The sequence below is a fragment of the Oreochromis niloticus genome, linkage group LG12, assembly GCF_001858045.2.
Source record: "Oreochromis niloticus isolate F11D_XX linkage group LG12, O_niloticus_UMD_NMBU, whole genome shotgun sequence".
In the NCBI taxonomy this organism is placed as follows: domain Eukaryota; kingdom Metazoa; phylum Chordata; class Actinopteri; order Cichliformes; family Cichlidae; genus Oreochromis; species Oreochromis niloticus.
In genome coordinates, this window is record NC_031977.2 from 37,267,840 (window position 1) to 37,283,374 (window position 15,535).

General features: G+C 42.6%; 1 protein-coding gene across 2 annotated transcripts in view; it reads right to left on the reverse strand.

Annotated features, from left to right (window-relative positions):
• endog (endonuclease G) overlaps nucleotides 1–9,750 on the reverse strand; it is a 16,565-nt gene extending 6,815 nt beyond the window's left edge. The window contains exon 1 of one of the 2 annotated variants that reach the window (XM_005460130.4): nucleotides 9,233–9,750. In XM_005460130.4, coding sequence (XP_005460187.2) covers nucleotides 9,233–9,295 — 63 coding nt within the window. In that variant the 5' untranslated portion in view covers nucleotides 9,296–9,750. The remainder of the gene's footprint in view (nucleotides 1–9,232) is intronic. The other variant, XM_003455523.5, reaches the window with a different exon arrangement.
• Between the last annotated feature and the right edge of the window lie 5,785 nt (nucleotides 9,751–15,535).

The window sequence follows — 15,535 nt, forward strand, 5'->3', positions numbered from 1 at the left end:
TTTAAGTTGTTTATTGCTGGTTTTTGGTTTGTTTTTTGTCTGTTTGGGAGCTGACACAGTCTCAATGGAGATGGGTTTGTGGGGGGGTAGCAGGAGGAGAGAAGCTGCAGAGAGGTGTGTAAGACTGCAACTCTGCTTCCTGGTCCCAACTCTGGATAGTCATATTTTGGGGGGTTTAATAAATTGGTCCATATTTCTAGAAATGAGAGCTGCTCCATCCAAAGTGGGATGGATGCCGTCTCTCCTAACAAGACCAGGTTTCCTCCAGAAGGTTTGCCAATTATCTATGAAGCCCACATCGTTTCTGGGACACCACTCAGACAGCCAGCAATTTAAGGAGAACATGCGGCTAAACATGTCACTCCTGGTCTGATTGGGGAGGGGACCAGAGAAAACTACAGAGTCCCACATTGTTTTGGCAAAGTTACACACGATTCAATATTGATTTTAGTGACCTCCGATTGGCGTAACCGGGTGTCATTACTGCCGACGTGAATTATGATCTTACTGTATTTACGTTTACCCTTAGCCAGCAGTTTTAAATTTCCTTCAATGTCGCCTGCTCTGGCCCCTGGAAGACAATTGACTACGGTTGCCGGTAGAGCTGGGCGATATAAGATTTTTTCATATCACGATATGTTTTTTTCATTTCAGGCGATAACGATATATATCACGATATAAGCCAAATAACTATATTTGTAAGATTTAAATGTGCCGTTTCGCACAAGTAAACTGTGAAATAATCAGCAGCTTGTTTTAATTTAAATATTTATTTCCCATAATAAGTTCAACAGAGCAGATGTACTTAAGGAACATGAGACTTCAGTTTCAGATAAATAAAGGCAAACATTGCAAACTACACAAAAGGCAGCCGCTAAAGCGTTTAAGTTTCAAAATAGAACAAACAAAACAGACTAAATTGTCAATTCCACTTAGAAACAAAATATTAATTCTAAAAATAAATCTTAGGTCGTTTTACAGAAGAACAGACAAAATTGACTAACTTTTGTCAATATCAAATAAACTGAGAACTAAAAGGAAATTCTCAATCTCTCCTTGTTGTATAGCTTAGCTTTTCAAACAGTTTTAACAGTTACTTTAGTCTGACAAAAGCCGAATGACGAATCAGTGCTTTCAGTCAGAGATTGAGCATGCACCGCTTTATTGTATTTCCAGACTTGCTTTCGGCACAATTTACAGTGCGCGCTACTCTGTTTTTTGTCAGACTTGAAATAGCCGAAATACCTTCACACTACGGAACTTCTGTGGCCCTTCCGTTCGACAAGCTCTCCGGCATTGGAACCATCATCTGTTTTTTCTTCGGTAACCTTCGCTCACGCTCTCGGTTGATTTTTCTCTGGTCGGCAAACTCATTTCCTTCATTACCCGGGCGGCACGGATGCAAAAACAAATACACATGTGCGCCTTGGCGCTTGTGCTGTACGTAACAAGTCACGTGACGTGACGCTGCGGCTGTGATTGGTTCGGCTCTGCGCTACTTAATTTGGATTGGCTGTTCTTTTTTTTTTCTTTTTTTTAAGAGGACAAGAGAGATGAGGCCTATCACAATAGTTTAATTTTTCTATCGAGAAAAAGTTATTTCGCAATACATATCGTTATCGTTTTATCGCCCAGCTCTAGTTGCCGGTGTCTCTAGCTTCACGTGTCTGAGAACAGAATCACCAATTACCAGAGTTTGACCCCCGGCAGGTGTGTCGCCGAGTGGGGAAAAACGGTTAGACACATGAACAGGTTGGTGGTGTACCTGGGGCTTCTGTTTAAGACTATGCTTCCTCCTCGCCGTCACCCAGCCGCCCTCTTTCCCCAGCTGCTTGGGGTCTGCCGGGGTACAGCTAGCAGGGCCTGCGCTATCTTCGGCTGCACCAGCTACAGGGGCCTGGCTAGCTACGGGTGAATGAAGGGTGCGAAGCCGAGTCTCCAATTAGGGCTGCTCAATTAATCGAATTTTAATCTCGATTACGATCTGGGTTTTCAACGATCATTAAAAATGACTGAGCCGATTATTAGCACCTCCCTCGTGCTTTACTCTCGCGCTGCTCCGTGTGGCAAATCGAGCGCACCTCTCTGCGTTTCGAACACGCGTCACAACAATTAAGAGGACCCGAGGGAAGCTCGGAAAGCTCAGAAAGCTAAGCAGAAGTTATTTGGAGAGGAGAGGATAATGGCTGCTGAAGAAAGAATGCCGTTGGTTGAAAAGAGGTAAAACGACTTCAGTGGTGTGGAAACCAATGTTCCCTCTAAGCTGCGCACGTGTGCAATTGCGCACTGCTGGCACGGTCTCTGCGCACAGAAAATCTGCGTTGCACACAAAAAAAATCTAACCTGAATTGAAATTAAAATTAAAACTTTAACAATTCTGTTTTGCAGTGTTAGTCAGTAAGTGACTGGCTGCTCCTGTATGGGATTAGAACGATGCCACCTTATCCTATAGTCCAGCCAATGATGCGATTCACATTCGTATATACGCAGCCAATCAACGTCGCTGACAGGCTATGACAGCGTCTTTATGTGCCGACACCGGTGTTTTAGCTGGCAAAGCGGCGTGGCTGATGTGCAGTGAAGCCACGTTAATGACAACGTGTACAACCATTGGAGATGTGAGCAGGACAGACGGAACAACTGACGGAAAAAGTGTGGACTTTATACCAGTTTTTAAATTGTGTTGATAGGCCACGTAAAACCAGAGTTATGATAAAAATATCTGCAATGTTTGGTTTTCTTCCTGAATACTATCGTTGTTTATATTTACTGCGGGAAGAAACGGTAAAAACGGCGTTTTATAAGGAAAACGCTCGAAAGCCTGTGAGCAAAAACAACACCAAACACCCCCCACCCTTTCCTATTGGAAAGGGTGCAGGACTGCTGCAGGACTGTTTTGAAAACACGGACTGGAGCGTGTTTGAACATCAGGACCTCGAAGAGCACACAACATCAGTGCTCTCATATATTAACTTCTGTGTCAACAGTGTCACTGTGGACAAACGTCTCCGGGTGTATTCCAACCAGAAACCCTGGATGACTAAAGAGGTCCAGGTCCTGCTGAAGCAACGTGACGCCGCTTTTAGATCCGGTGATGGTGTGCAGTACAGTGCAGCCAGATCTGAGTTGAAAAGAGGCATCAGAGAAGCCAAGGCAGCGTACAAGAGAAGGATCGAAGACCACTTCAGCACCAACAACTCACGACAGGTATGGCAAGGAGTTCAGCACTTAACCAACTACAAACCTTGCAATACCACGTTGACTGAGGGCAATGCGGAGCTTGCGGAGGAGCTGAACCACTTCTTCGCACGCTTTGAGGTGAAGGGACCAGAGGCAGCAGCAGCAAAAACATCGGACAGCAGCAGCAGCCCAAGCCTCATAGTGCAGGAATATGAGGTGACCGCCGGACCAGATGGGGTAACCGCAAGGGTCCTAAAAGAGTGTGCAGACCAGCTGGCTGGGGTCTTCACTAAGATCTTCAACACTTCACTGTCCCAGTCCTGCATCCCGCCGTGCCTAAAGTCAGCCACAATTGTCCCACTGCCAAAGCGTGCTAACATTAGCAGCCTCAACGACTACCGACCAGTTGCTCTAACACCTGTTATAATGAAGTGCTTTGAGAAACTGGTCCGACGTCACATCATGTCCTGCCTGCCACCCACACTCGACCCACTCCAGTTCGCATACAGAGCTAACAGATCAACTGAAGATGCCATTGCTACAACGCTCCACACCACCATCTCTCACCTGGAAGTGCAGGGCCGTTACGCCAGGCTGCTCTTTGTTGACTTTAGCTCTGCTTTCAATACGATACTCCCGGACAGACTAATAGTTAAACTGCTGGAAATCGGACTTCCTTCTACCACCTGCCGCTGGATCAGAGACTTCCTCTCAGACCGTGCACAGAGAGTTAGAGTGGGGCCTCATCTTTCCTCAGCCCTCAGCCTCAACACCGGCTCTCCACAAGGCTGTGTACTGAGTCCCCTACTGTACACACATGACTGTGTTAGTACCCACCCAGACAACGCAGTCATCAAGTTTGCAGATGATACCACCATGGTGGGGCTCATCTCTGGGGGAGATGAGACGGCGTACAGAGCTGAAGTTCAGAGGCTGTCAGATTGGTGTGTAGATAACAACCTGGACCTCAATACCACCAAGATAAAAGAACTGGTAGTTGACTTCAGAAGGAGGAAGTCCGAGCTGCAGCCTGTCAGCATCAACGGGGAGTGCGTGGAAAGGGTCTCCAGTTTCAAGTTTCTGGGTGTGCACATAGACACAGACCTCCAATGGAGCTCTAACACCTCTGCGGTCTTAAAGAAGGCCCAACAGCGTCTCCACTTTCTGAGAATCCTCAGAAAAATGGACCTGAAGAAGGAGCTGCTGACCGTCTTCTACCGCTGCTCCATTGAAAGTGTGCTGACATATTGCATCGGTGTATGGTTCTCCAGCTGCACCACAGCACACAGAAAGGCACTCCAGAGGGTCATCAATATGGCCCAAAAAATCATTGGACATCCTCTTCCCTCCCTGAAGGACCTGTACAGCACTCGCTGTCTCAAGAGGGCACGCAGCATCCTACGAGACTGTACACACCCAGGACATCAGGTGTTTAAGCTGCTGCCGTCTGGCAGGAGGTTCAGGCTGCTGAGGTCCCGAACAAATAGACTCAAGGACAGCTTTTACAACAGGGCAATAGCCCTAACCAATGCAAATAGCTGACCTGATTGGCTACCTGCCTAGACTTTTTTTTTTTTAGGGGGAGGTAACAATGTTTAAAACAATAACAATAATAATATTTATATTTATAACAAGGTGCAATAATAATTAATGTGCAATAATAACAGTGTGCAATACACATAACACTTATTCTTCTTTTTTATTTCTAAGTTAATATACTGTGTTGTGTTGTTTGTGTTGCGTTGTGATGTGTCATATCGTGTCGTGTTGTGTTATATGTAGTGCCGACGTAGGACAGTTTTTCCAATTTCATTGTACTACTGTACTATGTATGACTGTGCAATGACAATAAAGAATTATCTTATCTTATCTTATCTTATCTTATTGGTCGAAAAAAGTACCGTGTCGACCAATCAAAAAATGATATGGCAACGTGGCATCTAGTTGTTAAGACACGGGGGGGAAGTTTTAGGAGTGACGGCGGTGTTCTGAGATGTGAGAGATTTGAGACGTTTAGCGCAAATCTTGTGTAGTTAGTGTGTAGGTAGTGTGTAGTTAGTGTGTAGTGTAGTCAATAGTTTTGTTGTGTGTGTCAGAACAATGAGGCGGCTGCTGAATGTTACAGGTGTTACAGCAGTGATACATCTCCTGTCGTCAGGCCTGCAGGTATCAGGCTGTTGTTCTCCTTTATCTCATAGTGGACAGAAATTATTTTTTGGAGTGGCACAAATAATTTGTGTGGCATCAGATTTGATGCAGAACAGCTGATTGTTCTGTAAATAGTTTGAAATGTTTATTTAAAAAAACGCCTTGGCTGCATTAAAAAAACTAAATAGCTGCAAAAAACTTTGTTTGCCAAACTGAGGTACTTTTTTGAAGAAGTAACTATATAATTAATTGCCCAACATTGGTCATTATATACTGTATTTGGCAGACAGAGAGTTACAGACTCTCTCCCAGACCACAGACTCATAATACAAGTCAGAGCTTTATGAAAAAAAAGAAAAGAAAGAAAGGTGTGTTTTCAAAATTGGAGTTCAAGTTATTTTTACTTCCAATAGTGTTAACATCCTACACAGGTCATGAACAGGATTTTTTACATTTTCATTGTAAGTGGGCTAAAGCAGTTAATTAAAAGTAGTCTAACATAAATGTAAATGCTGTAATTTGATTATTTTAATAAACCATGTAACTTGGATGGATTAGATGCTGGCGTGACCACAGTGCACACGTCTGATGTCGCTCACAGTGGTCCAAGGGACGCTCAGGGAGTTTGTGTGTTCGCTCAGACACATGAAATATTTGAGGGAACATTGGTGGAAACATTATGGGTTCGCAGAGTCAGACGTGGATCAAATATTGTGCAGTATTTTGAAGTTCACTAAACATAGATGTTTACATTTTTCATTTATTTTTTATATTGCAAACATTTGCACTGTAATCAGTATTTGCACACTATTTTATATTATTTTTTGACAATCTTTAAAGCCATTATTCAATACTGTTAAATAAATATCGTCAAATAATCGAGATCTCAATTTCAGTGAAAATAATCGTGATTATCATTTTTGCCATAACTGAGCAGCCCTATCTCCAATTCAGTAATCCTGGCCTCCAGAGCTGCAAATATGCTACATTTGTTACAGGTATCATTACTGCTAAAGGAGGCCGAGGAGTAACTAAACATCTGACACAATGAGCAGGAAAGTGCAGGAGGGACAGGTGAAGTAGCCATGGTGCTAGCGAGTCGGCTACAAGCTAAGCTAAGCTAGTGAAACAGTAAAGACACAGTGAGTGAATACTTTGGCTATAAATTAGGTAGTGAGTACACAGAAAGTGTGCTTCAGATGAAGCACATGAAGGTTATACTGTGAAAAAAGAATGTATCTAAAACTTTTTAATTAAATTGCTAAGCAGATAAGGTACTCAAAAACACCACTGTGTGTTGGAACAGGAACAGGAAGTGATACTCTACCGCAGAGAGAGCGAACACCAAGGTCGTGTCCAAATTCATGGGCTGCATCCTCCTGAGGCCGCATTTGTAGACCGATTACGTCACAGCGACGCGCCGAAGGCTGTCCAAATTCGTAGGGCGTTTCTCAATAGCTGTGTCCCAAAACGTCGGCTGCATCCTTCAGAGGCCGCATTTGAAGGCCGATTACGTCACAGCCAGGCGACGAAGGCTGTCCCAATTCGTCGACTCCTTCAAATGCGGCCGACAAATGCATCCTTCATTTCCCCGAATTTGAAGGATGGGTCCGGTGTGTCCTTCGTGGCCCACCTTATCCCAGAATTCATAGCGCGACCCAGCCAAATTTCAGCTGCCAACAATGGCGGCCGCTACTAAGTTTTAAAATTACTCTTATTAATCTTTCTGGGTCACAAAATAAACTTTTAACATATTTTCAGGCGAGAAAGTAGCTGTGTAAACTTCAAATATCTGCTCGGTTTATCAAGACATCGCATATTTGCAAAAGTGCGCCGACGTTTTCGGAGACGTCTGTTACCCACCAGCTCGATAGCTAGCCGGGAGGTTGAGGGTCACTGAAGCCGCCGAGAACGGCACAACTCCCGGCACATCATTTTCAGATCACCGCGGACTTTCGCTACTCAGGTTAAACGTAATATTTAAAGATTAAAGATATTAGATTAGATAAAATAAAACTTTATTAATCCCCCGGGTGGTTTTCACACAGCTGAGTAAACGTCAAACAGAAAACTGATTAAACAGAAGTGTGAAATGGTCGAGAGTTTACGCCAGCGTCCTGTTATATTTTAGACAGCAAGGAGCAGACGGCCGAGTTTATTAAACTCCACCGAGACAGCGGTGACGTTAATCAGAAGGCTAGACCGTCCAATTTCACAGCCGTTTACTTCCGGCCTACCCGACCTTCTGAGGACCCGGCCCACGTAGACCGCGAAGGCTGGGTCCTCAGGAGGATGCAGCCCATGAATTTGGACACGACCCAAGTCTATATACAGTCCAGTATATAGAGAGAAGAGACGACGAAGCTCTAGTTACAGCAGTGCAAGTAAACAAATTAGAAGAGTAAGAAAATAAATATACACTTTAGGACTCGGGGTAAAGGGATCAATAACAATTTAAAATTTATAATTTACAGTTTGATGATTTAAAGTCTCACACAATCTGTTGGAAGGGGAGATAGAGCATATTTCATTCATAATGTTGTAAATCCAAGCCCTTTATGTATTCATGATTTGAATCCTGGGTTGTGCGAAATCCCAGAAATAAACCCTAGACAAAGTGAATCTGTGAACTAAGGTGTAGGTCTGTTACGTTATGTTGTGGTGATCCTCAGGTTGGGGGATGGGTGTTCATACTGGAGTGCAAAATTAAAACCAATGGAAGATGGACAAGAAAAGTTAAAATCCATCAGACAGAAAAGAAGAAGAGAAACGAGCAAAAGATACAGGTAAGCAGATGTGTCATTGGATAATGGCAGGTCATGTGTCCTGAAACAATCAGAATCAGAATACTTTATTAATCCCTAAGGAAATTATGTGGGTTACAGTTGCTCCAAGAAAAAATTGTAAAAATAGTAACAGTAACAGACTAAACTCATACAAACAATACATTATGTTACAGATTTTACACATTTAAGAAATAGCACTAATATATACACACACGCACTAATATATACACTAATATATACAGATCACTCAATTATAAATATCAAGGATTAACAGAGGGGATTATAAATAAATATCAAGAGAATTGACAAGAATCTTACAGAGTAGAAAAGAGTGTGTGTAAAAAGGCTGTAACTATTGCAGTGTTTACAGTGTGTTAGATAGAGGAGTTGTACAGGAAGTTGTACACGGGCAGGAATGATTTCCTGTGTCGTTTAGTGGTGCATTGTGGGTAATCTCAGTCTCTCACTGAGCGTGCTCCTGTGACTAGCCAATACATCATGGAGTGGGTGGGAGGTATTATCCATGATTGTCCTTATCTTGGACAACATCTGCCTCTCAGACACCACCCTAACAGAGTCCAGCTCCATCCTCACAACATTACTGGCCGCGTGGTTCACTCAACCTGCTGCCTCTGTATGCAACAGCATAGAGGATAGCACTGGCCACCACAGAGATACCAGAGGGAGTGTTCACCCAGGGCGCCATACAGGCTAGAACCGCCACTGGCTGTTACTGACATAGAGCAGCAGGGTCTGTTCAGTGAGAACCAGCAGAGAGAATTAGCGGCTCCAGTGTGAGCTCAGGTTCGAGTGTTCTCTGTGAAAACAGCAGCTCAGATAAATGAGAGGAGGCTGAAGGAGAACCGCTCTGCTGTGGGTCTCACAAACAGCTAAAGTGAGATGCGCGTTTTGTAGTCCGTCTCCTGCACGTTGTAGTTTTTAACACTTCGGAGATCCGGCGTCACGTCGTTAAGCAGAGACGTTAAGCGTCTCCTAACTTCTTTTCCTCATCGGGTCAAGGAAACGATGTTAGGAAAAGGAGATAGAAGACACTCTTGGAACACACACACACACACACACACAAATGGCCGGAAGTCTATGACCTCACGCACACTCACCTGCAGCTCTGATGCCTGCACCGTCGGGACTTCCGGTACCGGGATGACCGGGACCCGGCTCATCAGGCCGGCTCCCCCTCCTCACGCCGGCCTCCGGCGCTCAACAGACGGCTCGCCGCCGCTCCGAGTCCCGCTCCTAACACCAAGGTCGCCCCGGTCCGCCACATGCTCCCGGATCAGCTGCTGGTGACGCGCAGTGATGACGTCACAGGAATGTATTTAATAAGCAATAACTGCGGTGAGTGTGGCGTAACAGGGCCCACGCGCGTCTACCTGTCTGTGTGTGTGTCTGCAGCAACATTTCGTGTCCACATATTTCACTTACCCTGATTTTTTCTAAAATGTGCCAAATATGTACAACAAAGTCATAAATTATGTGATGGTTTGCCATTATTTAAAGATAAATCAAATACATTTCAAATATTATTTATTACACACCTTTTTGTTGACACACCCTCAATTTCAATTTCATTGTGTCCCACAGTCAGTGTTGGGGAGTAACAGAGTACATGTATCGCCGTTACGTATTTAAAATACAAAATATGAGTAACTGTATTCTGTTATAGTTACCGTTTTAAAAGGTGGTATTCAGAATACAGTTACTTTGTTGAAATAAATGGATTACATGGCGGTCTTTTCCTGTTTCATATGCTAGGCTGTCCCCTCTCTATTTTTGGTAATTCCACGCCGGTGGAAACCCAAACAAAACACGCATTAAGAGGCTCTAATGCCTGTGTCTCAGTCTCACGGCTCATGTCACGTCTACTTGCAGCTCACATAATGACGTGAAGAAATATTTTTAAAAATTATTATTCAAAAAATGATTTAATATGAAGGCAATAGGCAGAGTGTTACAGGCACAGCCCTAAAGAATGTAGCCTGATGGGCAGTGTAGCCCAGCTGTAAGTAAGCTATTAAGACTCGACTGTACACTGTGTTCGTGTTTTCCTCCGAAACAATAAGTTCCGTTCGAGCAGCCTTTCAACGCCTCTCTCTATCTCTCACTAGCAAAGTTGACCCAGACAACAAAGTAAAGCTAGTTTTCGGCTACGAGCCCGACATGAACCCGACGTATCAGCCAGAGGTCCCTTTACTATGGTTTGGAGCCGCGGACCTGTTTTATATACGCGCGGAATAGTTTTCTGTACGAGATCGCTGCAAAAAGTGCAGCCTTACCTAATGTCCACCTACTGTTACTCATTTATATTAAGATTTAAACATCTAGTTGGTATTGGTATGGCGAGTAGCCTTCAGTAATAGTAATAAATCACACAGCAATAGTAAAAAAAAACATGATAATATATTAAGTAATCCAAAGTATTCAGAATACGTTACTCTCATTGAGTAATGTAACAGAATACGTTACAAAATACATTTTAGGGCATGTAATCTGTAATCTATGGTGGAATACATTTTAAAAGTAACCTTCCCAACACTGCCCAAAGTGCCGTAAAATTACAAAATTACATATATATATCTCTCTCTCTCTCTCACTCTATATATACATATATATATAAAATTAATTTATTTTTTAAATTTTTTTTCCCCGTTCGCCCCTGCGGGCGGTCTATCCTTCAAGCTCGGGTCCTCTACCAGAGGCCTGGGAGCTTGAGGGTCCTGCGCAGTATCTTAGCTGTTCCCAGGACTGCACTCTTCTGGACAGAGATCTCCGATATTGTTCCCGGGATCTGCTGGAGCCGCTCGCCTAGCTTGGGAGTCACCGCACCTAGTGCTCCGATTACCACGGGGACCACCGTTACCTTCACCCTCCACATCCTCTCGAGCTCTTCTCTGAGCCCTTGGTATTTCTCCAGCTTCTCGTGTTCCTTCTTCCTGATGTTGCTGTCATTCGGGACCGCTACATCGATCACTACAGCCGTCTTCTTCTGTTTGTCTACCACCACTATGTCCAGTTGGTTAGTCATCACCATTTTGTCCGTCTGTATCTGGAAGTCCCACAGGATCTTACCTGGGTCATTCTCCACCACCCTTGGGGGCATCTCCCATTTTGACCTCGGGACTTCCAGGTTATACTCGGCACAGATGTTCCTGTATACTATGCCGGAACATCAGTGTTTTCAATTTTAACATCTGAGTAAACATCTACGGTTCATCTTTGCTTCTTATATATTTGTTCATTAAAAAGTACGTCAGAAACAAGAAACAAAAATTAACAAAAAAAATAAAACATGCAAGCAGCTGTAAAATACCAGAATGTAACACACAACATCAAACATGAACAAGGACCAATAACACAATTCAAGGAATCCCATATGGTAAAAAAATAAATTTTTCCTGGCCAAAATATATTTCAAATATATGGTAAATATATGTTGGATTTGTGATGCTCAAAAAAAAAAATCCATCCATCCATCCATTCACTTCCGCTTTCCTTTTCAGGGTCGCGGGGGGCGCTGGAGCCTATCCCAGCTGTCATAGGGCGAGAGGCGGGGTACACCCTGGACAGGTCGCCAGTCTGTCGCAGGGCCAACACACAGGGACAGACAACCATTCACACTCACATTCACACCTAGTGACAATTTCGATTATCCAATTAACCTATCCCCACAAGCTGCATGTCTTTGGACGGTGGGAGGAAGCCGGAGTACCCGGAGGGAACCCACGCAAACACGGGGAGAACATGCAAACTCCACACAGAAAGACCCCGGCCTGATGGTGGAATTGAACTCAGGACCTTCTTGCTGTGCGGCAACAGTGCTAACCACCGTGCCACCGTGCTGCTCAAAAAAATATATTTTTGAAATTGAAAATATATTTGTTTCAAACCAAAATACATTTCAAAAGATATTTTAGGGTGAAGAAAATACATTTCCAACTTTACAGTAGAATATATCAAAGTATCCTTTATTTAAAATGTATTTAGTGCAATAATGATGATAATGATAATAATAATAATAATAATGATAATAATAATAATAATAATAATAATAAAAGTAACAACATGTTTTATGTACATCTGCAAAAAAACAGTTGGTTTCAAACAAAACAGAGGTTTAGCAAGAATTAGGTTGTTTATTCATTTGCTTACAGTATTTCACATTACACAATATCTCACTATAATGTAGCGTTCACTTGACTTTGAAATTATCTGTCAGTGATACAGTAAACAAGATACAACTGCTATGTACACTTTAGTTTTTGACAATATATACAATATAGTACTTAAAGGAACACACTCCACTTTTTTGGAAATAGGCTCATTCTCCATCTCCCTCAGAGCTAAAAGTGCAGCGTCTTCTTTCTAGATCCGTACGTTAACAGGGCTCTGGAGCGTGATCTTACGGGATGGGGTGTGGCCAGAATTTTTGGTCGAGGCGCCATATTAGCAGGCCAAACAAATGCTTGCAAATTAGAACAAACATCTTAATGACGGATTTTGCAGAACTAACTTATATTTATAGAGTTGCTAATTATTTGGCATTATTGCAGGCAAACCAGTCTATGAAGTGGATGAAACAAATCCTGACTGGGTTCCAACGCTGCACATGGGGCTCTACGAAATCCCTGCTTCAAACTACATGCTACATACCACCATGCCAATCAGATTACTTCTTCCATATGAGGGTGAAGAGTAGGGATGGGTATCGAAAACCGGTTCTTGTTGAGAACCGGTTCCCACTGTTTCAATTCCTTGGAATCGTTTGCCATTTTTGCAAACGATTCCCTTATCGATTCCAGTCGCCCCGAATGACGTCACCACGTTGCGGAGCGTCGGAGGGTACCTGGCAGGAAACACGGCGCCTAAGCGGCTCAAACGCTTAAAAGTTTGTTTATACTTTACGAGAACGAATGACAACAGGGCAACTTGCAATACTTGCAAAGTAGATATTTCATTAAGGGAGGAAACACTACGAATATGCAAAAGCATTCGCTCACAAAACCGCTCCGGACTCGTGAATCTCAACCCAGCAGCAGCAGCGGTAACGTTTGCACGTCATCTCCCGTTAATGCGGCAGGTAAATAATCAACTAACAGTGCATATTATGTTAGCGCGATCTGCCTTATTACAAAACCTGCCATTACTGTGCATTTAGGTGACCATGATGAGACAGACAGACAGAGTCTGGCTGGCGCTCGCTGGCAGTTGTCGCTGCAGTCTACCGGTAGCGTCTCTTTTCAGGCCCGAATGTCACCGAGCAGTGACTAGTTTGTGGTCAAAACCTTGCAGCCATTTGCCACAGCAGATGGTAAGTGAATGTGTTTAATTGTAGGCAGGGACATTACTGGATATTCTTGTGTAATTGCTACAGAATAATTTATGTTATACTTTGTTATTGCTACAGAAGAATATTTATTTTATTATTTTACGTTTATAATTTTCCCCGGGGACCCTGTGACACCCCATTGAAGAGCCGTAGGCTGGATCTCTTAAGATCTCACTGTTGGGTTTGTAAGGCCATGTTACTCCTAAATTTCTATCTTGTTGAAAGAGAAGATATAAAACAGTTCTAAGCTAATTGACCTTAGTGTTCTCCTTTTTAAAAACAAGAATCGATAAGAGAATCGATAAAGAATCGAATCGTTAAACAGAATCGAAAATGGAATCGGAATCGTTAAAATCTTATCAATACCCATCCCTAGTGAAGAGGTGACCCTCCTGGATAAGATGGTGAAGATTTGCTGCGTTTTGGTGAACATGTGCCCCAGTGTGGTAGTAAAACCAGGGAAAAACGCTCTTGTTAACTAGTCTTAAAAGTCTTGTGCTGTATATGTAGTCATAAGTTTTCAAAAGAGACAGTAAATTACAGAATGCTAGTAGTGGGTGATATTATTTAAATGCTGTCGTAATTTTATGTGAACATTTTGTCATTTGTAAACTATACATGACATTGATTCTACATTGTTACTGGTGTGATGTTCTACAAAGTGGTTTTAATTAAAAAAAGGCAAACATTTGTTTGTTTCTTTATTCAACTTTTGAACAGTGTTACTTAGTAAGTACATATTCAGTAAATGCAAATTATTTACATGGCCCCCTAAATACAACATTATGGGCCATTCAGAACAGAACTATGCTTGGAGAAATATTTTCCCATCAGTTGAGACGACTCCTCCACAGGAGCAGGTGGAATTTTTCTTCTTTTACTTGTCATTACAGATGGTCTGTTTATGTTTTGATTGAGAGCCTTTTTTGGGCAGCTGAAGAGGAGAAGTCTATCTTATGGCCAACCACTAACTGTATTCTTGGTCATATTACCCAGCAAAACCCAGTATGTAGGTTCATCTGTAACAGTCCTTGTGCCACAGATCCGCACTGTTGCTTCTACTTTAAACAGAAGAGCAGCGACATGGCTGCAGGTCTCCGCGACTCCGGCCATACAGGTGCAGTGGGCGGTTTCAACCTTCCCTGTGATGCTCACAGTGACCCATGGCTGCAATGCTGGTTCATTCAGTCTTTGAGAGTGCAGCACCTGAAACACACAAAGACAAAGTTCATTTAAAGACAAGAACTTTAATGAGCCAAGGCCGATAAATGTGTTTTATCTACTTTCAAATCCATTTATCATAAATGTAACAAATAAAGTGTTTTTATGTATCCATCTATACAACGCTGCATGTTATATTCTAAATCTGCCTGTTTCTTTTTAGAAACCTATCAGCAAAAAATGAACCTAAAGTATGTAATGCAAGGATGTAATCACTTTCAAGATGGAGAAAGCATAAAGTTCGACTTTAAGTGACAATTATGAATCACTTAACATGATATGGAGATTCTGCAGGTCATTAATGTATAAAACTAAAACAGAATGTATTTTTAGTGACACAGGACACAAACAAGGAAGCAAGATGTGTAATTAGGATTATTTAGAATAAATATGAATTAATTAGTGCAATTTTATGTTATCCCTCTAACAGAGCCTCCACATGTTCTCACTGTATTTTCCCCCTCATGAATGAATTTGTGCTGCACTAATCTGAATGTTCGGGGGGAAATCAAACACATTTTACTCGCAGTACTCGAGCTGACTTACCTTTGTTTGAATGACGGCGTACTCACAACGTGGAGGCTTAAAAATAGCCAAATCTTGTACCCAGTCCTTGGTGAATTGGATGTGCGCCTCCAGAGATTTATAATTGCGAAACTGGTGCGCCGTGTATGCGCTGACTCCACAGACAAGGTACGAGAATAGATTTGGATGTACTGGTTTGGTCTTCAGGATTTCTACTCCACGGCCGTATTTCATACGGGTCCACATTTCCAATGCACACTATATTTTTGCAAGTACACTGTAAAATGTAATTCTAGATGTTTGTTATTGTAACATATTATTCTATATCAGT